The 17267-nt window shown below is 38.7% G+C and overlaps 1 protein-coding gene across 14 annotated transcripts in view; it reads left to right on the top strand.

Moving 5' to 3' along the window:
• ABCC9 (ATP binding cassette subfamily C member 9) overlaps window positions 1–13812 on the top strand; it is a 75086-nt gene extending 61274 nt beyond the window's left edge. For 9 of the 14 annotated variants that reach the window (XM_080596778.1, XM_080596777.1, XM_080596771.1 and 6 more), the window contains 9 exons: window positions 1117–1218; window positions 3954–4074; window positions 5185–5315; window positions 6678–6756; window positions 9704–9812; window positions 10045–10148; window positions 10826–10959; window positions 11333–11395; window positions 13526–13812. In XM_080596778.1, coding sequence (XP_080452904.1) covers window positions 1117–1218; window positions 3954–4074; window positions 5185–5315; window positions 6678–6756; window positions 9704–9812; window positions 10045–10148; window positions 10826–10959; window positions 11333–11395; window positions 13526–13663 — 981 coding nt within the window. In that variant the 3' untranslated portion in view covers window positions 13664–13812. Of the gene's footprint in view, window positions 1–1116; window positions 1219–3953; window positions 4075–5184; window positions 5316–6131; window positions 6266–6677; window positions 6757–9703; window positions 9813–10044; window positions 10149–10825; window positions 10960–11332; window positions 11396–12486; window positions 12667–13525 lie in introns of those variants that run through there. The other 5 variants (XM_080596780.1, XM_080596774.1, XR_013952524.1 and 2 more) reach the window with 4 other exon arrangements.
• The last annotated feature ends 3455 nt before the right edge of the window (window positions 13813–17267 follow it).

Genomic DNA, 17267 nt, shown 5'->3' with positions numbered 1-17267 from the left:
TCTCATGGAGATCCAAGAGCACTGTTCTTCTGTTTCCCAGTAGTTAGGTTAGAGTCTGTCATCTGCTCATCAACACATCTTACAGACAGATGAACTAGGAAAACCTTGTTTCAAATCTCAGAGGAAAAGACTCCAGGCAGGACATTATCAAACAGAAGGGAAAAAAATAGATGGAAAATGCTAACCCTGTAATCCAAAGTAAATATAATGCAGGGAACAGTAAGAGAGTGGGAATGCCAGCAGTTCCATGAATCCTGATTCAATTTGACAACTACACCTTGACAACTACATCAAGACCACATGTATCTGGCATTCACTTCAAAAGAGAGATACACATCAAGGAGATAGGTTCAAGCTCCTGCAAAGCATATGAGAAGTCAGATCTGTCCAATACAATCTCCACAGCAATTTCTGCAAGAGCAAGGCTTACTAGCCCAAATGCAGCCCTATAATTACACGGCTCTACTGCTTTCAGCTACTGATACCAACATCGACATCGTGTTTCACTGCAAGCTGTGAGTGTATAGCAGGCTTAGAGATGTCTTCCCCAAGCACAGTGTCCCATTGCACAATGCTTTATGCATCATGCTTTATTGCAGACACTTTATGTCTGTCTGCCTACAAAACATGTGCATTAACTGTAGAAGTCCTACTAGAATCTTTCATGGACTTTGTGAAGTCAGCATTACTTCTGTTTTGAAAGATAAACCCATGTTTGAGAAGACATGGAAGTGGAGAGGAATAGACTTGATTTGTTTTAGTAGTCGTAAATAAGGGTGTCAATGTTATGCCATTCTTATGTTTTTCTTTACACGCTCAGTAGATTTTTTTATACCTCCTCTTTTGGGTGTAGCCACACTGAGATGCTCCAGCCCAACTGTATTTGAAGAAAATACTGGACTGTTTCACTTGTGTCCAGCAAACTCCAAGAGTGTTTCAGTTTGGGCACCAAAAGCCCTGACCTTTTCCAGGAAAAACAACCCAGAATTAAGGACTAGGTGCCATTATAGAAGTAACTCTCAGTAAACTGAATGTGCTGTGAGACTGAAGAAATTTTCTTGGTGCTGCATTTTAATGTTGTCTAGAATCTTTCTTTCTCCCTCTGTCTCATTTTAGGATTACCTCGGTGCCTGCATAGTTCTTACTGCAGCTGTAACTTCCATCACTGAAGGGCCTAACTCGGGGCTTGTGGGACTAGGTCTCCTGTACGCTCTGACGGTATGTACCAAAGCAGAAGAACTTTCAGACCAATGTATTAAGTTTATGGTAGTTTTAAAAATACATATACATGGTTATCTTCCAGCTTCCTTAATCTTGAAAAAAACAATCTTGCAAATAATGGATTCAAGCCAAAGTTGAGAGAGTTCAGGGCAACTTGGACTTGCTTCAGGTTTTATGAGCCAATTAAAAAAACACAGCCATTCCCAGGCCCCGCGTGCTCCCAAGCAGAGCAGAAAAATTAAAAATGCATGAGGACCTGCTGTGCACTCTGTTTTGAACAACGCTGTGTTGGTTGCTCCTGTATATGGCAAAACCTGCCAGAAACTGCTATCCCACAGACTGTCATAACCTGGGTAATGTTTAACCAATGGCCAATAGAATCATTGCTGAAGAAGCACAAATGCCATTTCTGCTTTCGGAGGGAATCTGCTCAAACGCCCAATATTCTCCATCCAATTCTGGATGTATTTGGGGATTGAGACCTTTAAGGTTGGTAGGCATGGCCCATCATGACAAGTAGCAATTGGAAATCAGAGAAGATGAGGTTAGGAAAGACAAGATTTTGATGGCACAATAGCCAAATCATTTTAACTCTTATTGTTAGCAGTGAGCTATTTGAGATGAGTCACAGAGGCGGAACAGTGTTTTAGTGTAGTAGGCTGTAAGAGAGAATGAGAGAGCATCATGGGCATAGAATGAGTACTATCATCATAGAGAACAAAAATATCACTAAATTCACCAAGAGAGTGGGGATAAAAGCAGGATGAGGATAGTGGCAGGGAGAATTTTTGAAATCATGTCTGGCATGGCACAAAGCTGGCTGCTTTTTGCACTGGTACAAGGAAGGTGGTGTCCTCTAGAGGATATGGGTATGGGTCTAACACTGAGATTTGGCTTTACCCATAAATGCTGGTGAGCCTATGGTTGCAACAGAAGATTCTCGGCAGCTGCCTTAGGGTGGCCTTAGATCCCCTTCAAGCCACTGTTGCAGCACAGTGAGCATCTGCCAGCAACTGAGAATCAGTCCCAGACTTTCAGCTTCACTTTGAAAACATTCCTGGTAATCCTGCTTCATTAGCAGAGATCTGGAAGCGCCAAGATGTCTGCATCAGCTTTGGCTACTTTGTATTTAGTCTGCATTTGCAAACAGATCATTAGTGCAAGTTAGCTGTTTGCTCAAGTCTGGTGTAGCAGATGAAGAGATGCTCCAGTTAAAAAGTGGTTACCTGTCTCTCCCCTCCCCCATAACAACACTAGTGAAACTTTGGATGCATTTGGATGATTGCCTGCATCCCCTGACAGGTTTTTGTGTCGTTTCTCTTTGGAGCTAAGAGAGGGCTGACGTTTGGACCTGGATGAGTTCAAACTGTTTGTACCAACATGATGTTTACTGTAGACATTCAGAAGCTTATTCTCTCCCCTTGTATAAACCCTGCCAATTCTGTTGCACAACTGCGATAAAGGCTGAAACAATGGGCAGAGCCTTTGGGATGCCAGGCTCTTTTATCAAATCTGCTAGAGCTATGATTGCAGATAAATTTCTGAATCAAAAGCTGGACACAGAAGATGTGTATTTCTGAGCAATAAAGAAAGTACTTCACACTATCCCTGAGAATAACTCCTTATCATTAGGGCAAGCAACTAAATCATCTAAATTGATCAAAACAAATATTGTTGACTCTCAGTGAAAAATATTTATTGTATGCCTATTGCGTCTGTATTAGGTAAGTGGTAAAGAAGTGAATCTGAGTGATTTATTCATAATAAACATCTGTCAGATTCATCAGTCTCCGGCAAATAAATGACAAAATCATTCTCTCACTGTGTTTGCATGTAGAATGTTCTCCTTAAGTGAGGTTTCTACACCCTTATTCAGGTTTCTAAAGCTGCTCAATTTCTAAAGGTGCTTGTCAATCAACAGTACCTAATAAGATCAGTTCTTATTTTTTTTTTTTTTTTAAATTGGCACCTAAACATACACTTAGAAACGTAAGTTTAGGAAATGGCTATACAGTTTTCAGCCTTAAATAGTCTTGACTAGGGATCAGCTTCCCTAAGTTACTGGGTATTATTTGACAACTAATAATCAGTAGTTACTTACTACAAGTAATACCTTTTTGATTACAAATGGGAATAAAAACTAAGAAGGAAATATAATTGAGCTGATAATATATTTTTTTCTTATATATTGCTATGCTAAAGAAACACACATTTTCCACTGAGATAAATGGATTATCTAAATATGCACAGAAAGAAGCAGAATTGAAATGCCCATAAAATTCTTTTCAGTGTATTTGCAAATAGTGAATTTTCTTAATCTTTAGTCTGTCTTTGAAAGATTATAAATTGCCATATTCCCAAATGGCATTACCAATTTTGATTTCTTCTGTGTTGTGTGTTTAAAGAAGGTGTCTTTCAGTACTGCTTACTTGGGAACAAGAGATTCCCCTAATCAGTCACATCTACAGACTCTGGGTATAACTTCCTTCAAAAAAAAAAAAAAAGAGTATACTGGGTGCTAAATTACTATGTCACAGTTGTTTGCATTGGAGTATGACAGGCCTGTTATGTGTTTGATGCTGTTCCACTGAGTTTAGGACTGTTGCAATGCCAGTAACAGATCCACAGTGCTGGGTCAGGCCAAAGACTTTCACAAATTTATCTGAGTTTTATTCACAAACAGATAGATGCACAGACCTGAACCCTGTCCTTGTTTTCTTTTTGTAATGTAGATAACAAACTATTTGAACTGGGTGGTGAGAAATCTGGCTGATTTGGAGGTGCAGATGGGTGCAGTAAAAAAAGTACACAGCTTCCTGAACATGGAGTCGGAGAACTATGATGGCTACTTGGGTATTGCACTCTAAACTTTTTTGTTTGTTGATTTCTGCTGTTGTTTTTCTATAGGATTGTTAAAGCAAGGTAGACTTGGTCATGCAAAATTTATAGGTCTCCTTGACATGTAGGAACTCCCACTGATTGGACTGACAAGGATAGCCAAAAGCAGCCATGAGATATGTAGCCTATACTAGTCAACAGGAAAAAAAAAAAAAAAAAAAAGAATAAGGAGGAGGAGGAGGAGGAGGAGGAGGAGGAGGAGGAGGAGGAGGAGAAGGAGGAGGAGGAGGAGGAGGAGAAGAAGAAGAAGAAGAAGAAGAAGATGAAGAAGAAGAAGAAGAAGAAGAAGAAGAAGAAGAAGAAGAAGAAGAAGAAGAAGAAACCTATCAAAATGCGTATAAGAACTATAAGTGCATTAACAGTCTCATGCTTCAGATGTGGGATCTTTGCAGCAAATGGGGGCTACAAGACAGGGGCATGATGGCAATCAAACCTCAGTCAGACCTCAGCAACTCTTCCCTGAACTGTATGCTGCTCTTTGTACTGCTGCTGTTTTATTCAAATTAGCTTTGATTGGTATTTTGCAAGTGCTAGCAGTGCAAGGATGAAGAAGCTCACAGGTCAGAAAGCCTCCTTGGAAAGCCAGGCTCCTATTCTGAAGACAAAACCTACCTGCATATTTGCAAATCAGGATGACATATGAGCTGTGATAATGTCAACAGCTCAACTTGTAAAGCAGTAACAACATCCTTCCTTGCACTGTCCTTCCTCTGCCGGTTACTGACCTCAGAACATGTTAACACTCCGCTGACCTTTTCTGCTCTCTTTGCTTCTCCCCGTTTCATCGCTAAGAGCCCCTTAGGCATTTACCCTCTTGTCTTATGTGTCAAGATCTGGCAGCTAAGTGCTAACATGCCCTGAGACAGTTCTCAGCTCCCCTGCAAAACAGTCTGAACGCCAACCTAGCGGAGGGCGCACCCTTAGCCTATGTCCTTTTGGCATGGCCTAGGTTTCTCAAGTGGCTTCATGATGACTCCCAGGAAGGAGGGAGGGGAAAGGGAAATGTCATAAAAAGTGGCCCTTTGATAGCATTTGTTTTGTTTTGTTTTATTGTAACTATTCCAGACTCTTCTCAAGTCCCAAAAGACTGGCCTCAAGAGGGGGAAATCAAGATTGAAAATTTGTGTGTGAGATATGAAAACAACTTGAAGCCTGTTCTCAAACATGTTAAGGCCTATATTAAACCAGGACAAAAGGTACTGTATAATTGCATATGGTCCTCATTCTGGAGCAGATCCTTCTTTATTGTGTTCTCTTTTCTAAGGTAGCAGAAGAGCAAGAATAACAATTTGCAGTAACATCTGTATACATTGATGGTCCTCTCTGAGGTCCATAGTCATGGGTCAAGAAACACACTGATGATATCACTTTATTGGCTGCGATCAGTTTTTCTTCTGAGACTCCCATCTCTTTCCGTGTCTATCCCCCCTTGCTTAGAGTGAGCATAGGTGGCAGATGAGATTAGATGAACATCAAAAAGGAGATGAGTAAACACTCAAGAACATCTCACATTTCAGTAGATAGTGTCATTTGAGTCCAGGACAAAAAATTACGAAATTGTTAAAATCTTCCTGGAATAGATGTTCCTAAAGATTGTTTAGCAAAAGGGAACTATCTTGTTCCAACATTTTTGACTGAATATCCCAACACTCCTGAAATTCTGTTGTTTTTTATGTTAAATTTCAGCTACTGAATCGTTATAAAATGCTCAAATCAAAGTAATATTAAATTGTACATTACCCCACTGATCAATTCAACAAACTGAAATAACAAAATTCTACAAGAACCAAAAAATATATTTTTTCCCTTGGTTAAAATTGCATTTATTGCAATATTAACATTGCAGAAATTTCGTTTTCCACTGTATGAATTGTGATGCATACATGCAAACTCATTGCATGCAAATGAGAAACACCATAAGGTCTCACTGTGAAGTAAATAATACTCTTTTTTATCAAGTTGAAAATACCTAGCTTTTACGATGTGATTGCTAAGGTTGTTTCTTGGGACAGGTGGGAATCTCTGTCACATGTTCCATGAGCTCTTCAGTGTACACATGAAGCTGCTTCACCTTTCACTTAAGGGTTCCTCTCCAGGTCTCTGTGGAATTTCAGCACTGCACAAGCCATATGGAGAAATTAAGCAGGTTTTCTTTTTTCTTTATTTTATTTTGTTTTATTTTATTTTTATTTATTTATTTATTTATTGAGATAAGGCATCAGCTGTAGCAGCTGAAATACCACTTTAAATAGGTTTTAAAATATGTTTGGTTGTTGTTGTTGTTGTTGTTGTTGTTGTTTTTTGTTATTACCTTCTGCCTGGAGTTTGGAGCAGGGTAATGATCTCTTCCTAATACTCCTTAGCATCAGTGATAGCCCAATGCTTTTCTTTTCATTTTACAAGTCTTTTCTGATGCACAGATCAAAAAGAATCTGCCATTGGCCATTGGGAAGGACCTTTATTCTCGCCAGTAGGGCAATCCAGTCCAGCTTTCCTGAAGGACTGCAAGTCTGACTTACAGCTTCTTTTTATAAGGAACATCTTGCTTTCTTTTTCAGGTTGGGATCTGTGGTCGTACTGGCAGTGGCAAGTCATCCCTGTCTTTGGCGTTCTTCAGAATGGTGGACATATTTGATGGTTAGTTTTCAATGGAGTCTGTTGTCACTCCTGACCTGCTCCCCCCTTATGTCTTCAGAAGAAACTATATTGATATTTTATATCCTAGCTCTTTGGCTTGGAAGACACTTGGTTTGAATGGGGCTTGTTATACCTGATCCTTCAAAGTACAAAGTGTCGTATTGTGAGTAGCATTTGGTTCTTCCAGGAAATGTTACACACAGATTATGCTTGTAAATTTTATTTATTTATTTATTTATTTGGCATTGACAAAACAATATGCCATTTTTGAGGTACGAGGAAAAAATATGCAACTCTCTGGAGCCTCTAAATTTCTCCCTAAAGAATAACTGTATTAACTTATGATAAGTGTCATAATATTAGCAGAATAGAAACTGGAACTTGACAAGCCCGTTCCCTTGATAATTATTTTTATTTTATTGTGTTTTCCCACAACTGCAGCAGAAACTGACTAAAGGTTTTGGAAACTTTTTACTATGTTTTCACTCCTGCAGCATTTCACTCTCCTAGCTCATTGGAATGAACTAGCGTGCAGCAATATGCACCCTGGCATTTATAATAAATATACATGTGAACTGTTGTACAAATATGGAAAACTACTGGAAATTCATCTTTCTGTTACAAAGATTTCTATGTTTCTAAATTGGCTATTATGCATTAAATGTTTGCTAGGGAAACCCCAGTAGGATGTGGGAGGATAAATAAAACTGATGCAGCTAATACTTGCTTTTGTTGTGGTTCTGTGCCTATATGTATATATGGTTTCTGATTCATGACTAAGGTTCCTGGATATATAAGTAGTGCAAACAGTTTTATTTCTGCTCAGCTTTCAGTTTCCTTCTACTTTAATCTTCTTTCTATATCTTTTCTTTGTCTGTTCTTTCTGTATCCCTGATTTTTCCCTATGGGAATTCCTCAGCCTTTTCTAATTGAGCTTAGTTTATCCTTTGTGCTTAACCATCTCTCTCTCAGCAAAACCGATAAGACTCTAAGCTGATCCACTTCTGGGTGGGGTCCTGGCTCTAAAAAAAGATTACAAGTAACTTTAGTGAAGCCAAGATTTCATTCAAGGTATCCATCTTGCTTCCTTATGTCTGTGTTACTTCTTAAAATTTTTATTTATTCCATATTCCATGTTCTCACTTTCTTCTTCAGTCTTTAATGTTTTCCCTTTCTTGTCCTCTCTTCAAACCACCTCTTTCTTTTGTCTTGCTTGAGCGCCCTCATTACTTTCTTGGTTTCCCAACTCCTCTCTACTTCACTTTTTCCCGCAAGTAAATCATCTCATCTGCTCTTTTCTTTCCCTTGAGCACCCTGGCTTCCATCAAAAATATCTTACCTTGTTCCCAAGGCATGCCATATTAATTTTTCTCTCATTAGTCCACTTCATATTCTGCTAACCTTCTCTCATGTCCTCATTCATGGAGAAAAGAAATTGCTTGAGTTCGTGCAACCACTGTTGTCTCATGCTGAAGTGTTATGAGCTGATTCAGTCTTTATGGAAGTCTGGAAATAACTGAGCTTTGCATTCCACAGATGAAATCTTGGTTCCTCTGAACTTCTGAGAAAAGCATAAGCATGTTAGTCTGGCTAGGTGGGGATTGGGTCTTTCATTGGAATAGGCCCTCATATTGTAACCTGCAAAATGGAATCTCATTAAAATTGGAAATGATGGAAGGGTCACACACACAGAGCTTTGAATATCCATTTATTTGCCAGTTCGTGGTTAGGTTCTCCCTGTTTGTAGAGAACTAATGAACATTAAGTAGGTACTTTCCAGGGCTGTGTGCAGTCACACCATGAAGTAATCCACAGGGAAAAGGCAGAATTGAGCCTGATGAAAACACCTCTTATAATATCCTCATCCAGTTTACCCCAGCCCATCCCTTCCACATGTGCAGAGGGAAGCTTCTGTGTCCAGGGAAAGTCACTGGGTTCAGCAGTTCCTGGCTTTTCTTTGAGGATCCAAGGGAAGAGATTTCTGCTGCCCTTCCAACTCTTCTACTTTCAGAGTAGCCATCCACAATTCCTCTTGTACGTTTCCTCCACCTTCCTCGCCTGAATATCTACAGTGGCCACAACTAACACATCATGAATCGTATTTTCAGATGAGATCCGTATGCTCATTAACCTGAAGTAGTGACTAGAAATGGAAAAATCTTCTTGCTTTACCAAGTATCCCAGCTGTTCCAGCAACTTGTTGTATGGGAATGAACTACTAGTTTAAGGAATGATTAATGTGACTGCTTCCAGTAATCTTATGCTACAAGAACAGTGTGTGGCTAATTCACAACCAAATATTTGAATGAAATTGATATATAAGAACTGCCATGAATAGCATTAAAATGCTTGTAGTATGACATCCTTTTTTTTTTTTTTCCTGATCTGCCTCTTGTTAAAAAGTTAGTGCTACCCCATTCCCTCTAGAGTTACAAGAAGATTTTTGGCTCCTGATGCATTATTGATTGTAGATACATACATATATTATGCAAAAGAAGTGAGCATATCTGAAATTAAAGGTCTTCTGCTACTGTTAAAGTCAAGGGGAATAGAGAAAGGTACAGAACATCGCTTAACTGCATAAGTTGCTCCTGTTCTTCTTGATCCGTTTGGCTGTAAACCTTAGGTTGCCCCAAAATAAATTATCTTTCCAGTGCTATTATTAATCACATAGCATGGAAGCCACACATTTCATTGGGGAGGTGTGTGGGTGGGGGACAGACAGAAAGGCAACAACATCACTAATAAACTGGATTCCCTCTGGCTTGTGTTAATGCATACATGCACCTTCTCCATGTTTATGTAACAATGCTGAGAGAATGCAGAGGCAAGCTGTTTCATCGTCTGGAGTCTAGCACAAAGGATCTGCTTTATCTTTCTGCCTGCTATCTGCAAATCACATTTTGTGCAATTCCCTTACATGTCTTCTGCATGTTGTTTTAAACAGGGAGGATAGTGATTGACGGAATAGACATCAGCAAATTGCCTCTTCATACTCTTCGTTCCCGACTCTCCATTATCCTCCAGGATCCAATACTGTTCAGTGGTTCCATCCGGTAGGTGTAAGCAGACAGGGGTTGAAAACAGCATTGCATGGCATGTTTGTGATGGTTACCATGGACAGCAAGGGATGGAAATGGGAATGACCATTCCCAGCTCACCTCAATGTGCCCACACAGTCTGTCCAAGGGAAATCAATTGAGATACACTGTGCCAAATTGTTCCTTTACAGAAGACCTGAATGAACTGCAATTGCAGTAACAAGACTCCTGCTGTTTTTCTTTGCAGATTTAATTTGGATCCAGAATGCAAGTGCACTGATGATAGACTCTGGGAAGCTTTGGAGATTGCTCAGCTGAAGAACATGGTCAAATCATTGCCAGGAGGCCTTGGTATGTCCAAGTAGCCAGGGATATAGGCCAATAATGACATTCTACACACATGAGCATGCACTTATATAAACAGATACATGGGATCTTACACACTGAACCATCATGTTGACAGGTATCTTATGAATATACTGTCTCCATGACAGAGAAAATATCGTTAGTAAAAAGCTGAAGAGTAGTCTTGTTTTCCACTCATTTCAGAGAAAAATGTGGCACTTCAGCATCATAGATGGGTGACCTATCATTGAAGAGTTTTAAAAGTGCAGATTTACCTCTGCTCCTTCAGCAGAATCTGGCTTGGCCAGCAGAGTTGTTGCTGTTGTTGAGAACACTGACAGAGCATTTACCTTATCATTTGAGATTTGGTTCATGAAGGAAGCTCACCTAATTTTTGCCATATTGTGTATTTCATATTACTAAGATACAATCCTGCAGCCTACCAGATTTAACTATTTTTGTCAGCTATTTGCTTAATGATATGTTGATCCTTTCCCAAGAAGATGTGCTCATTTTTCTTGGTATCTCTCCATTCCAGTGTTCCAATATTATGCTTACTAGATTTTACAGGGATTTTGCTTGATGCAGGAACAGTGCACAAGCAGAGCTTTCATGGTGAACACTCAAAATCACTGCATCCTGATTGTATGAACGTACATTCAGCTTAATTGATTTTATTACAGATGCAATGGTAACAGAAGGAGGAGAGAACTTCAGTGTAGGGCAAAGACAGCTTTTCTGCCTGGCCCGAGCCTTTGTTCGCAAGAGTAGCATTCTCATCATGGATGAAGCCACAGCATCTATTGACATGGCCACAGTGAGTATAGCGATTTGTACCATTGATGCATGGATCTACTAGGAGAAGAGGCATCATCGTCCCCAAAATGTCAGCTATGAGATCTAGTTAGAAAAGAAAACCGATGGACTTTTTGCTTTTGTCTTGTGTTTAGTTTCAATTATTTATGTTGTGTTTTGGGGTCGATGCCTGCAGTGAGGGGCAAAAAAACCCACACAAATGAAATATTTTAGTGTCCCTCCTTTTCACCTGTGTGTCATTTCATTGCTAAGAGTCTGATGTGCAGATGGAAGATGGTGTAGAATATGATCCTGTCTTTTTGATGTTTGAAGACACATAACAAAGTAAAATACAGAAGGATGAAATAACTGAAGTAACTCTTTTACTTCGGTAGGAAAACATTTTGCAGAAAGTTGTGATGACTGCCTTTGCAGACCGCACAGTTGTAACAATAGCGGTAAGTATTGACGCTCACAGATGCTCCGTCCTCATTTCTTAAGCAGTTATTCTTGCCTTTCAACAGTGAAACATCACGATGAAAACAACATAAAAGTAAAACCCAAGGTCAGAATATTCCCAAACTAAAACACTGAGATCTGAAGAAAGACTTTATAGGAAACTTCAGCATATAGATTGTCTCCAAAAAAATTTGCAGTCATTCTCATTAACAAATTGAAACTGAATCCATGGGTTAAACCATTATTGAAAGTTGCTTTAAAATCTAGATTTGAATTTTGCCTCTAAAGTTCATGCATGTATGGCATCTAAAACCATGGCTCAAATTTATAAAAGGAGCCAAAATTCCAAAAGATTCAAAAGATTTCTCAAGTTGGATGGTCTTTTCTCTTTTAGACTAAAAAAAAAAAAAAAAAAAAAAAAAAAGTTGGTTTTATAATAAAGGTTTTAAAAATTAGAATCAACAGGGATTACTCAAAACTTAATATCTCTTCAACTGTCTCTGACATTTTTTCCTGTTTTTCCTGCAATTTCTAGTGACACAGAACATACCCAAATATCCAAATATCTGTGCAAGTATGCATGTGTATGTGCATACATATACATACATAAACACACACACAAAGAGGATACCTTTTAGATAAATTCTACCTTGTGATGGTAGGCTTACTCAAAAAGCAGACATTTTATCCAAGAGATAAATATGTGTTTCAACAGCTGTTTCTTCACTGTGTGTAGAATCCAATCCTGTGGTTAGAGATTAGAGTTCTGATTCTTGGACTCTGGTTTCTAGTCTGTCAGTGGCTAGTTGATGTCAGACAAATGACTTAACCCAGGGTAATTTACAACAGGCTCTAAGATTACTGGATGCATAAGTGCTGAAGATGCTAGCAGTAAGCATATTCCCCTCCAGTTAAATGCCATTCGATTTTTTAGTATTGTTCTCTCTGGAATCTCACTTTTCCCTTGCTTTTTGAAACTTGATGTCTCAAAATGGCACATATTCCTCACACAGCTGGCTTCATTTCCTTCCTTTCTTTACTCATAGCTGATCTTTCCTTCACCCACCTGTTTTTCTTTTCTTTTTTCCAGCATCGTGTATCTCACATCTTGGATGCCAATATTGTCCTAGTCCTTTCTGAGGGCTCTCTAGTTGAATGTGACACTGCCTCAAACTTACTCCTCAAAGAGGATGGCCTGTTCACCACTTTGGTGAAGACTCACAAGTAGACTCTCTCAGTCCACACTGTTCACAAGACTTCTGGCTCTATGGTAGTTATTTTTTACCTCTTTAGTTCCCTTTCATTCTGCTTCCTTTCTACTGCACAACTTCTGAAATGATAGTGCAAGAAGGTGTTTATTGTGTGGTTCCTGGGTTTGTTTAATTTTGTCACTATTTATACTAATTATATTTATCTAAAGCCTAGACATGCAACTAACATTGATTCTATGATGTGAAATGAATCCACCCCGTAAAGTAATCCCTGACCTTTAGTCTATATAATGAAATGTCTCACTTTTAGCTAGTCATGTCTATATTTGACTGGCTATATTCACATAGCATTGAAATCAAACTCTACCCGTTTTCATTCCTGTTGTATATAGGACTAAACTATTATTCCCTTCAGCATGCACCAATTTAATCACAGAGGGAGCTAAATGATTTGCAGAAGGAGACAATGTAGGAATTCCCTAAGATGCATGCAGTGTGTACAGACAATGTACAAAAACCAAGGATTGGAGCAGGATGCTAAGCCACCTGACTATGCAGGCATACTCAGGATGTTTCTTGCCCGTATTTCCTTAAGAAGACGTATTTCAGTGATGCCGTGGAATTTATTCCAACAGCTGTGTTGTCCATAAAGGCAATTAGCTGACTGAAATTGAAGTGCGTGCATGCATAAGTATTTTCAGGCTTGGTGCCAGAGGCTATAAAGTATTTTGAGATCTCTTCAGACTAAAGATATAGTACAAGGACCTACTCCAAATACCACTGTAAACAAGGACAGCCGTTCACCAACTTCATAGGCCTCGGATTAGGCCCATTAATGAACTGCAATGAAAACTATCATAATGAAAACTGTATGTTGTTTGTTTGTTTGTTTGTTTGTTTGTTTGTTTTTTACGGCAGCATCGGGTTCACACTATTCTAACTGCAGACCTGGTCATCGTCATGAAACGAGGGAACATTTTAGAATACGATACACCTGAGAACCTGCTTTCTCAAGAAGATGGCATCTTTGCTTCATTTGTCCGGGCTGACATGTGAAGAATCACACGATGTATGTTAATAGCTTATTTTTAAACAAATCAAATGCAAATACTTCCTATTCAATGTAACATCACTTTAACCTTTTTTCAGAGCTTTTTTTTTCTTTACACGTCCATCTTTCAAAATAATAAAACCCATTACAATACATGTATGCCTCAAAGCAATAAAAATATCACTTAATTAAAAATCCATTACAATTCACAAACACAAACACGCAGGCAGAAAGTTTTTATTTCCTGGAAATCTGGCATTTTTCTTAGACATTTTAAGTGACCTTATTTTCTTTTATAGACAACAAAAGAATGCACTGTTCTTACAAACTGCATATGTTATTCTGGAAGCAGGAATCAAATCGTGCAGTTTGTCGAGGAAGCTAGAGACCCTCAGAAGCATTCAGTCCCCAGAGAGGAAAATTAAAAAACAACAAATCCAAACCCATAACACTTGTGGCAATCTGCTGCATTCCAAAGGGATAAACTTTGCTCTTCAAATTGTAGTAGATGGGCAGTGAATGAAGAAAAGGAATTTCATCAGAAATAAGGAAAATCTTCCTGTCCTTCATGTTAGTTCACACACTGTAGTTAGCACAGCACTATTTTTTCAGTACAATGATGGCTTATCCCTACAGCCAGTTCCTAAATCCATATTTATTCTGCAGACTTTTTTGAATTGAAGACCCAAATCATCGTATAGTTATGCATGCTTTGATAGGTTTATAGAGGAATACATTTTGTACAGTATCTTAAGACTTCATATTAAAATTAATCTGAATTTATCTGAACTTGATATTAGTCAATCTTTTAAACATTTCCACTAAGATATTCTATTTAAAATGGCATGTAATTAGCCAACCACTAAATGTTTTATATGTCTTTAGCCCTTCACATTATTTTTTATGCTTGAACAACCTGTCTTTTCCTTTTCGCATTTCTGAATTATCTCTAAATCAGATCTTGTCCAAGAAGACATGATTTTCAAATGACTTCTTCAAGATTTTAGGTGCACTTAGATATATATTTACCTCATACATGTTTGAAAAGGTTGCCTGCACTTGGCTAATGCATATGGCTAGATTCTGAACCGTGATAACTGCACAATGAGCAATGAGCAATGAACCCCCTCTAGAAGGGGTTTCATAGACATATTTTCAAAGGCAGAGTTTGAGACATCAGTTTCACTAGTAGTATTCAATGTAATTCTTATTCATCTATTTTTATAGACAATTTTTATATTTTATATATAAATATATTTTGGCTGGCTGAGGGAGTTGGGGTTGTTCAGCCTGGAAAAGAGAAGGATCAAGGGAGACCTTGTAGCGGCCTTCCAGTACCTAAAGGGGGCCTACAGGAAAGCTGGAGACGGACTCTTTGTCACGGGGTGTAGTGAGAGGACAAGGAGTAATGGCTTTAAACTAAAAGAGGGAAGGTTTAGATTAGATATTAGGAAGAAATTCATCATTCAGAGGGTGGTGAGGCACTGGAACAGGTTGCCCAGAGAAGCTGTGGATGCCCCATCCCTGGAGGTGTTCAAGGCCAGGTTGGATGGGGTTTTGGGCAACCTGGTCTAGTGGAAAGTATCTCTGCCCATGGCAGGGGGGTGGAATTAGATGATCTTTAAAGTCCCTCTCAACTCAACCCATTCTGTGATTCTATGATTCTGTAAGATTGAGGATGAACAAGAAGTGCAGTTATGCCTATTTCTAGTGTAAAGAAAAGAACATGAGACAATAATTGCTACCCTTGGTCCCAAAAAATAGGACTTGAAATTGGTATTGTATTTAGTCTACTATTGTAAAAATGATACAGTGGTTTATGTTGTTGGGTTTGGGTTGTTTTTGTTTTTTTTTTTAATTATGTTTTGTTTTGTTTTTTGTTGTTGTTGTTTTTGTTGTTTTTTGTCAGTAATGTGGGTCTTGTTTTGTTTTAGTTTGGTTTGTTTTTCCCATCTTAACTATTGGAAATAAAAGCTTTGTGGCACAACTAAACAAAAAAATCAGCCTTGAAAATTTTAATAAGGGAAGCATCGTGATTTCCCTGTCTACTACTGCGAAGTTTTTGCTCTTTTCCCAATTAATACCCTGCATTGAACTCTGTCATACAAAGAAAATAAAAAAAATAAGGCAGATATTTATAACATGCTTTTATATAGATTTCAGAGCCAAAAGGCCAGAAATATTCTTGGTTTAATTTCATTGTATTCAGTGACAAGCTAACCAGATTCATTGCTGCCAGACTCAGCGTGAAGATGAAGTACAAATAACTTTACCTGTGTATCTTTCATGATGTTGCAGTCCTGATTTATTTTAAGTGGTACTGATTCTATCATTGAAATCCTATTTCCTGTTAAGCCACATTAAGTGGCTGTAGAGGAACTAGGATTTGTTAGGCATCCTAAAGAACTTAAAAGGGGCCAACAGTTAGCACCTCTTTCCTCTTACATTTGTCCCAAAGCCATCACAGAAGTAAGAAGACCCTTGTTTGCTCATACATCCCTCCAGAGGTATACAGTGTAATAAACACTGCTATTTCAATATGCAGAAAAGAAAATATATTGTGGGCTGTGTATAGTCTACCAGCATGCTTGATTCGTTTTGCTGGGGGAATGCAGGAGTACTGCATGGAGTTCAGGAGTTACGCGACTGTGGTCAAAGTGTTTGATAATCATTGGAGCATATCCTCTAGCAAGTTTAAAAGCACGGTTTGGTTTCTCAAGCAATTAATCCTGCTCAGTACACACAGATTCCAAGAGACAAAGCACACAGATTGCCATAGATCTATCAGATCTTGCATTTTAGCCACCATGCCTATGTTATGTACTTACCAATGGAATACATTGAACTTTTGCTTTTTTGTGTTTCCCACTAATGAAGAAGGGTGTTCCCAACAGTCACACAAGTCAGTTTTGTTACTAAAACGGGTGCAGAAGGGATGAAGTCTTTGAAACAAAGTTCTCTTGATTACATGTAAAGGTCTTAACTGAGGCCCTTTAGGAGCAGTTTTCTTAGGCTGTTGGGCCTACATGGACAAGGAAGCATCAGCCTAGAGATTTTGCTTCTTTGACTCTTGCCACACTCCCGCCTCTGGTGTCACTCCTCAGCACCTGTTCTCTTGCCACAACCTCCTTGCTTTTTTTCCTCCCTCAGCACCTCCATATATCATACCCTCTTTGAGGTTCGTGTTTGTATTCCTGAGTGCTCACTACTCTGCCTGTGGCCTTCCACTCCTTTGTTTAACTCCGTGCCCTCTGCTCTATTTCCTCTCTGACACAGCTTTGCTCTCTCCTCCTTCCCCTGCTTTTCTCTAGCTTGCTACCCTAACACCCCTCCTCTTCATGGGACACATAGTCTAGTGTGATCATGATTTGGATTTTTTTCCCCAAAATCATTAACTAAATAAGGCTTCATTATTGCAATATTATACTCTAGAAATATCAAGTTCCTCCTTTTACAAAGGAGCTTTGAATGCAAACACTGGCCACATGTACAGTTTTTTAAACTATGGATAGAGGAAAATCACCTCTTGTGAGACTTCCTAAATTAAGTTTCTCATCTCATCTGTAATTTTTTTTCTCTGTCAAGTGTTTTTCTGGAATGTTTGAAGTA

This window comes from Anser brachyrhynchus, assembly GCF_964034855.1.
Source record: "Anser brachyrhynchus genome assembly, chromosome: 1".
NCBI lineage: Eukaryota > Metazoa > Chordata > Aves > Anseriformes > Anatidae > Anser > Anser brachyrhynchus.
This window is presented reverse-complemented; position numbering and strand designations above follow the sequence as displayed.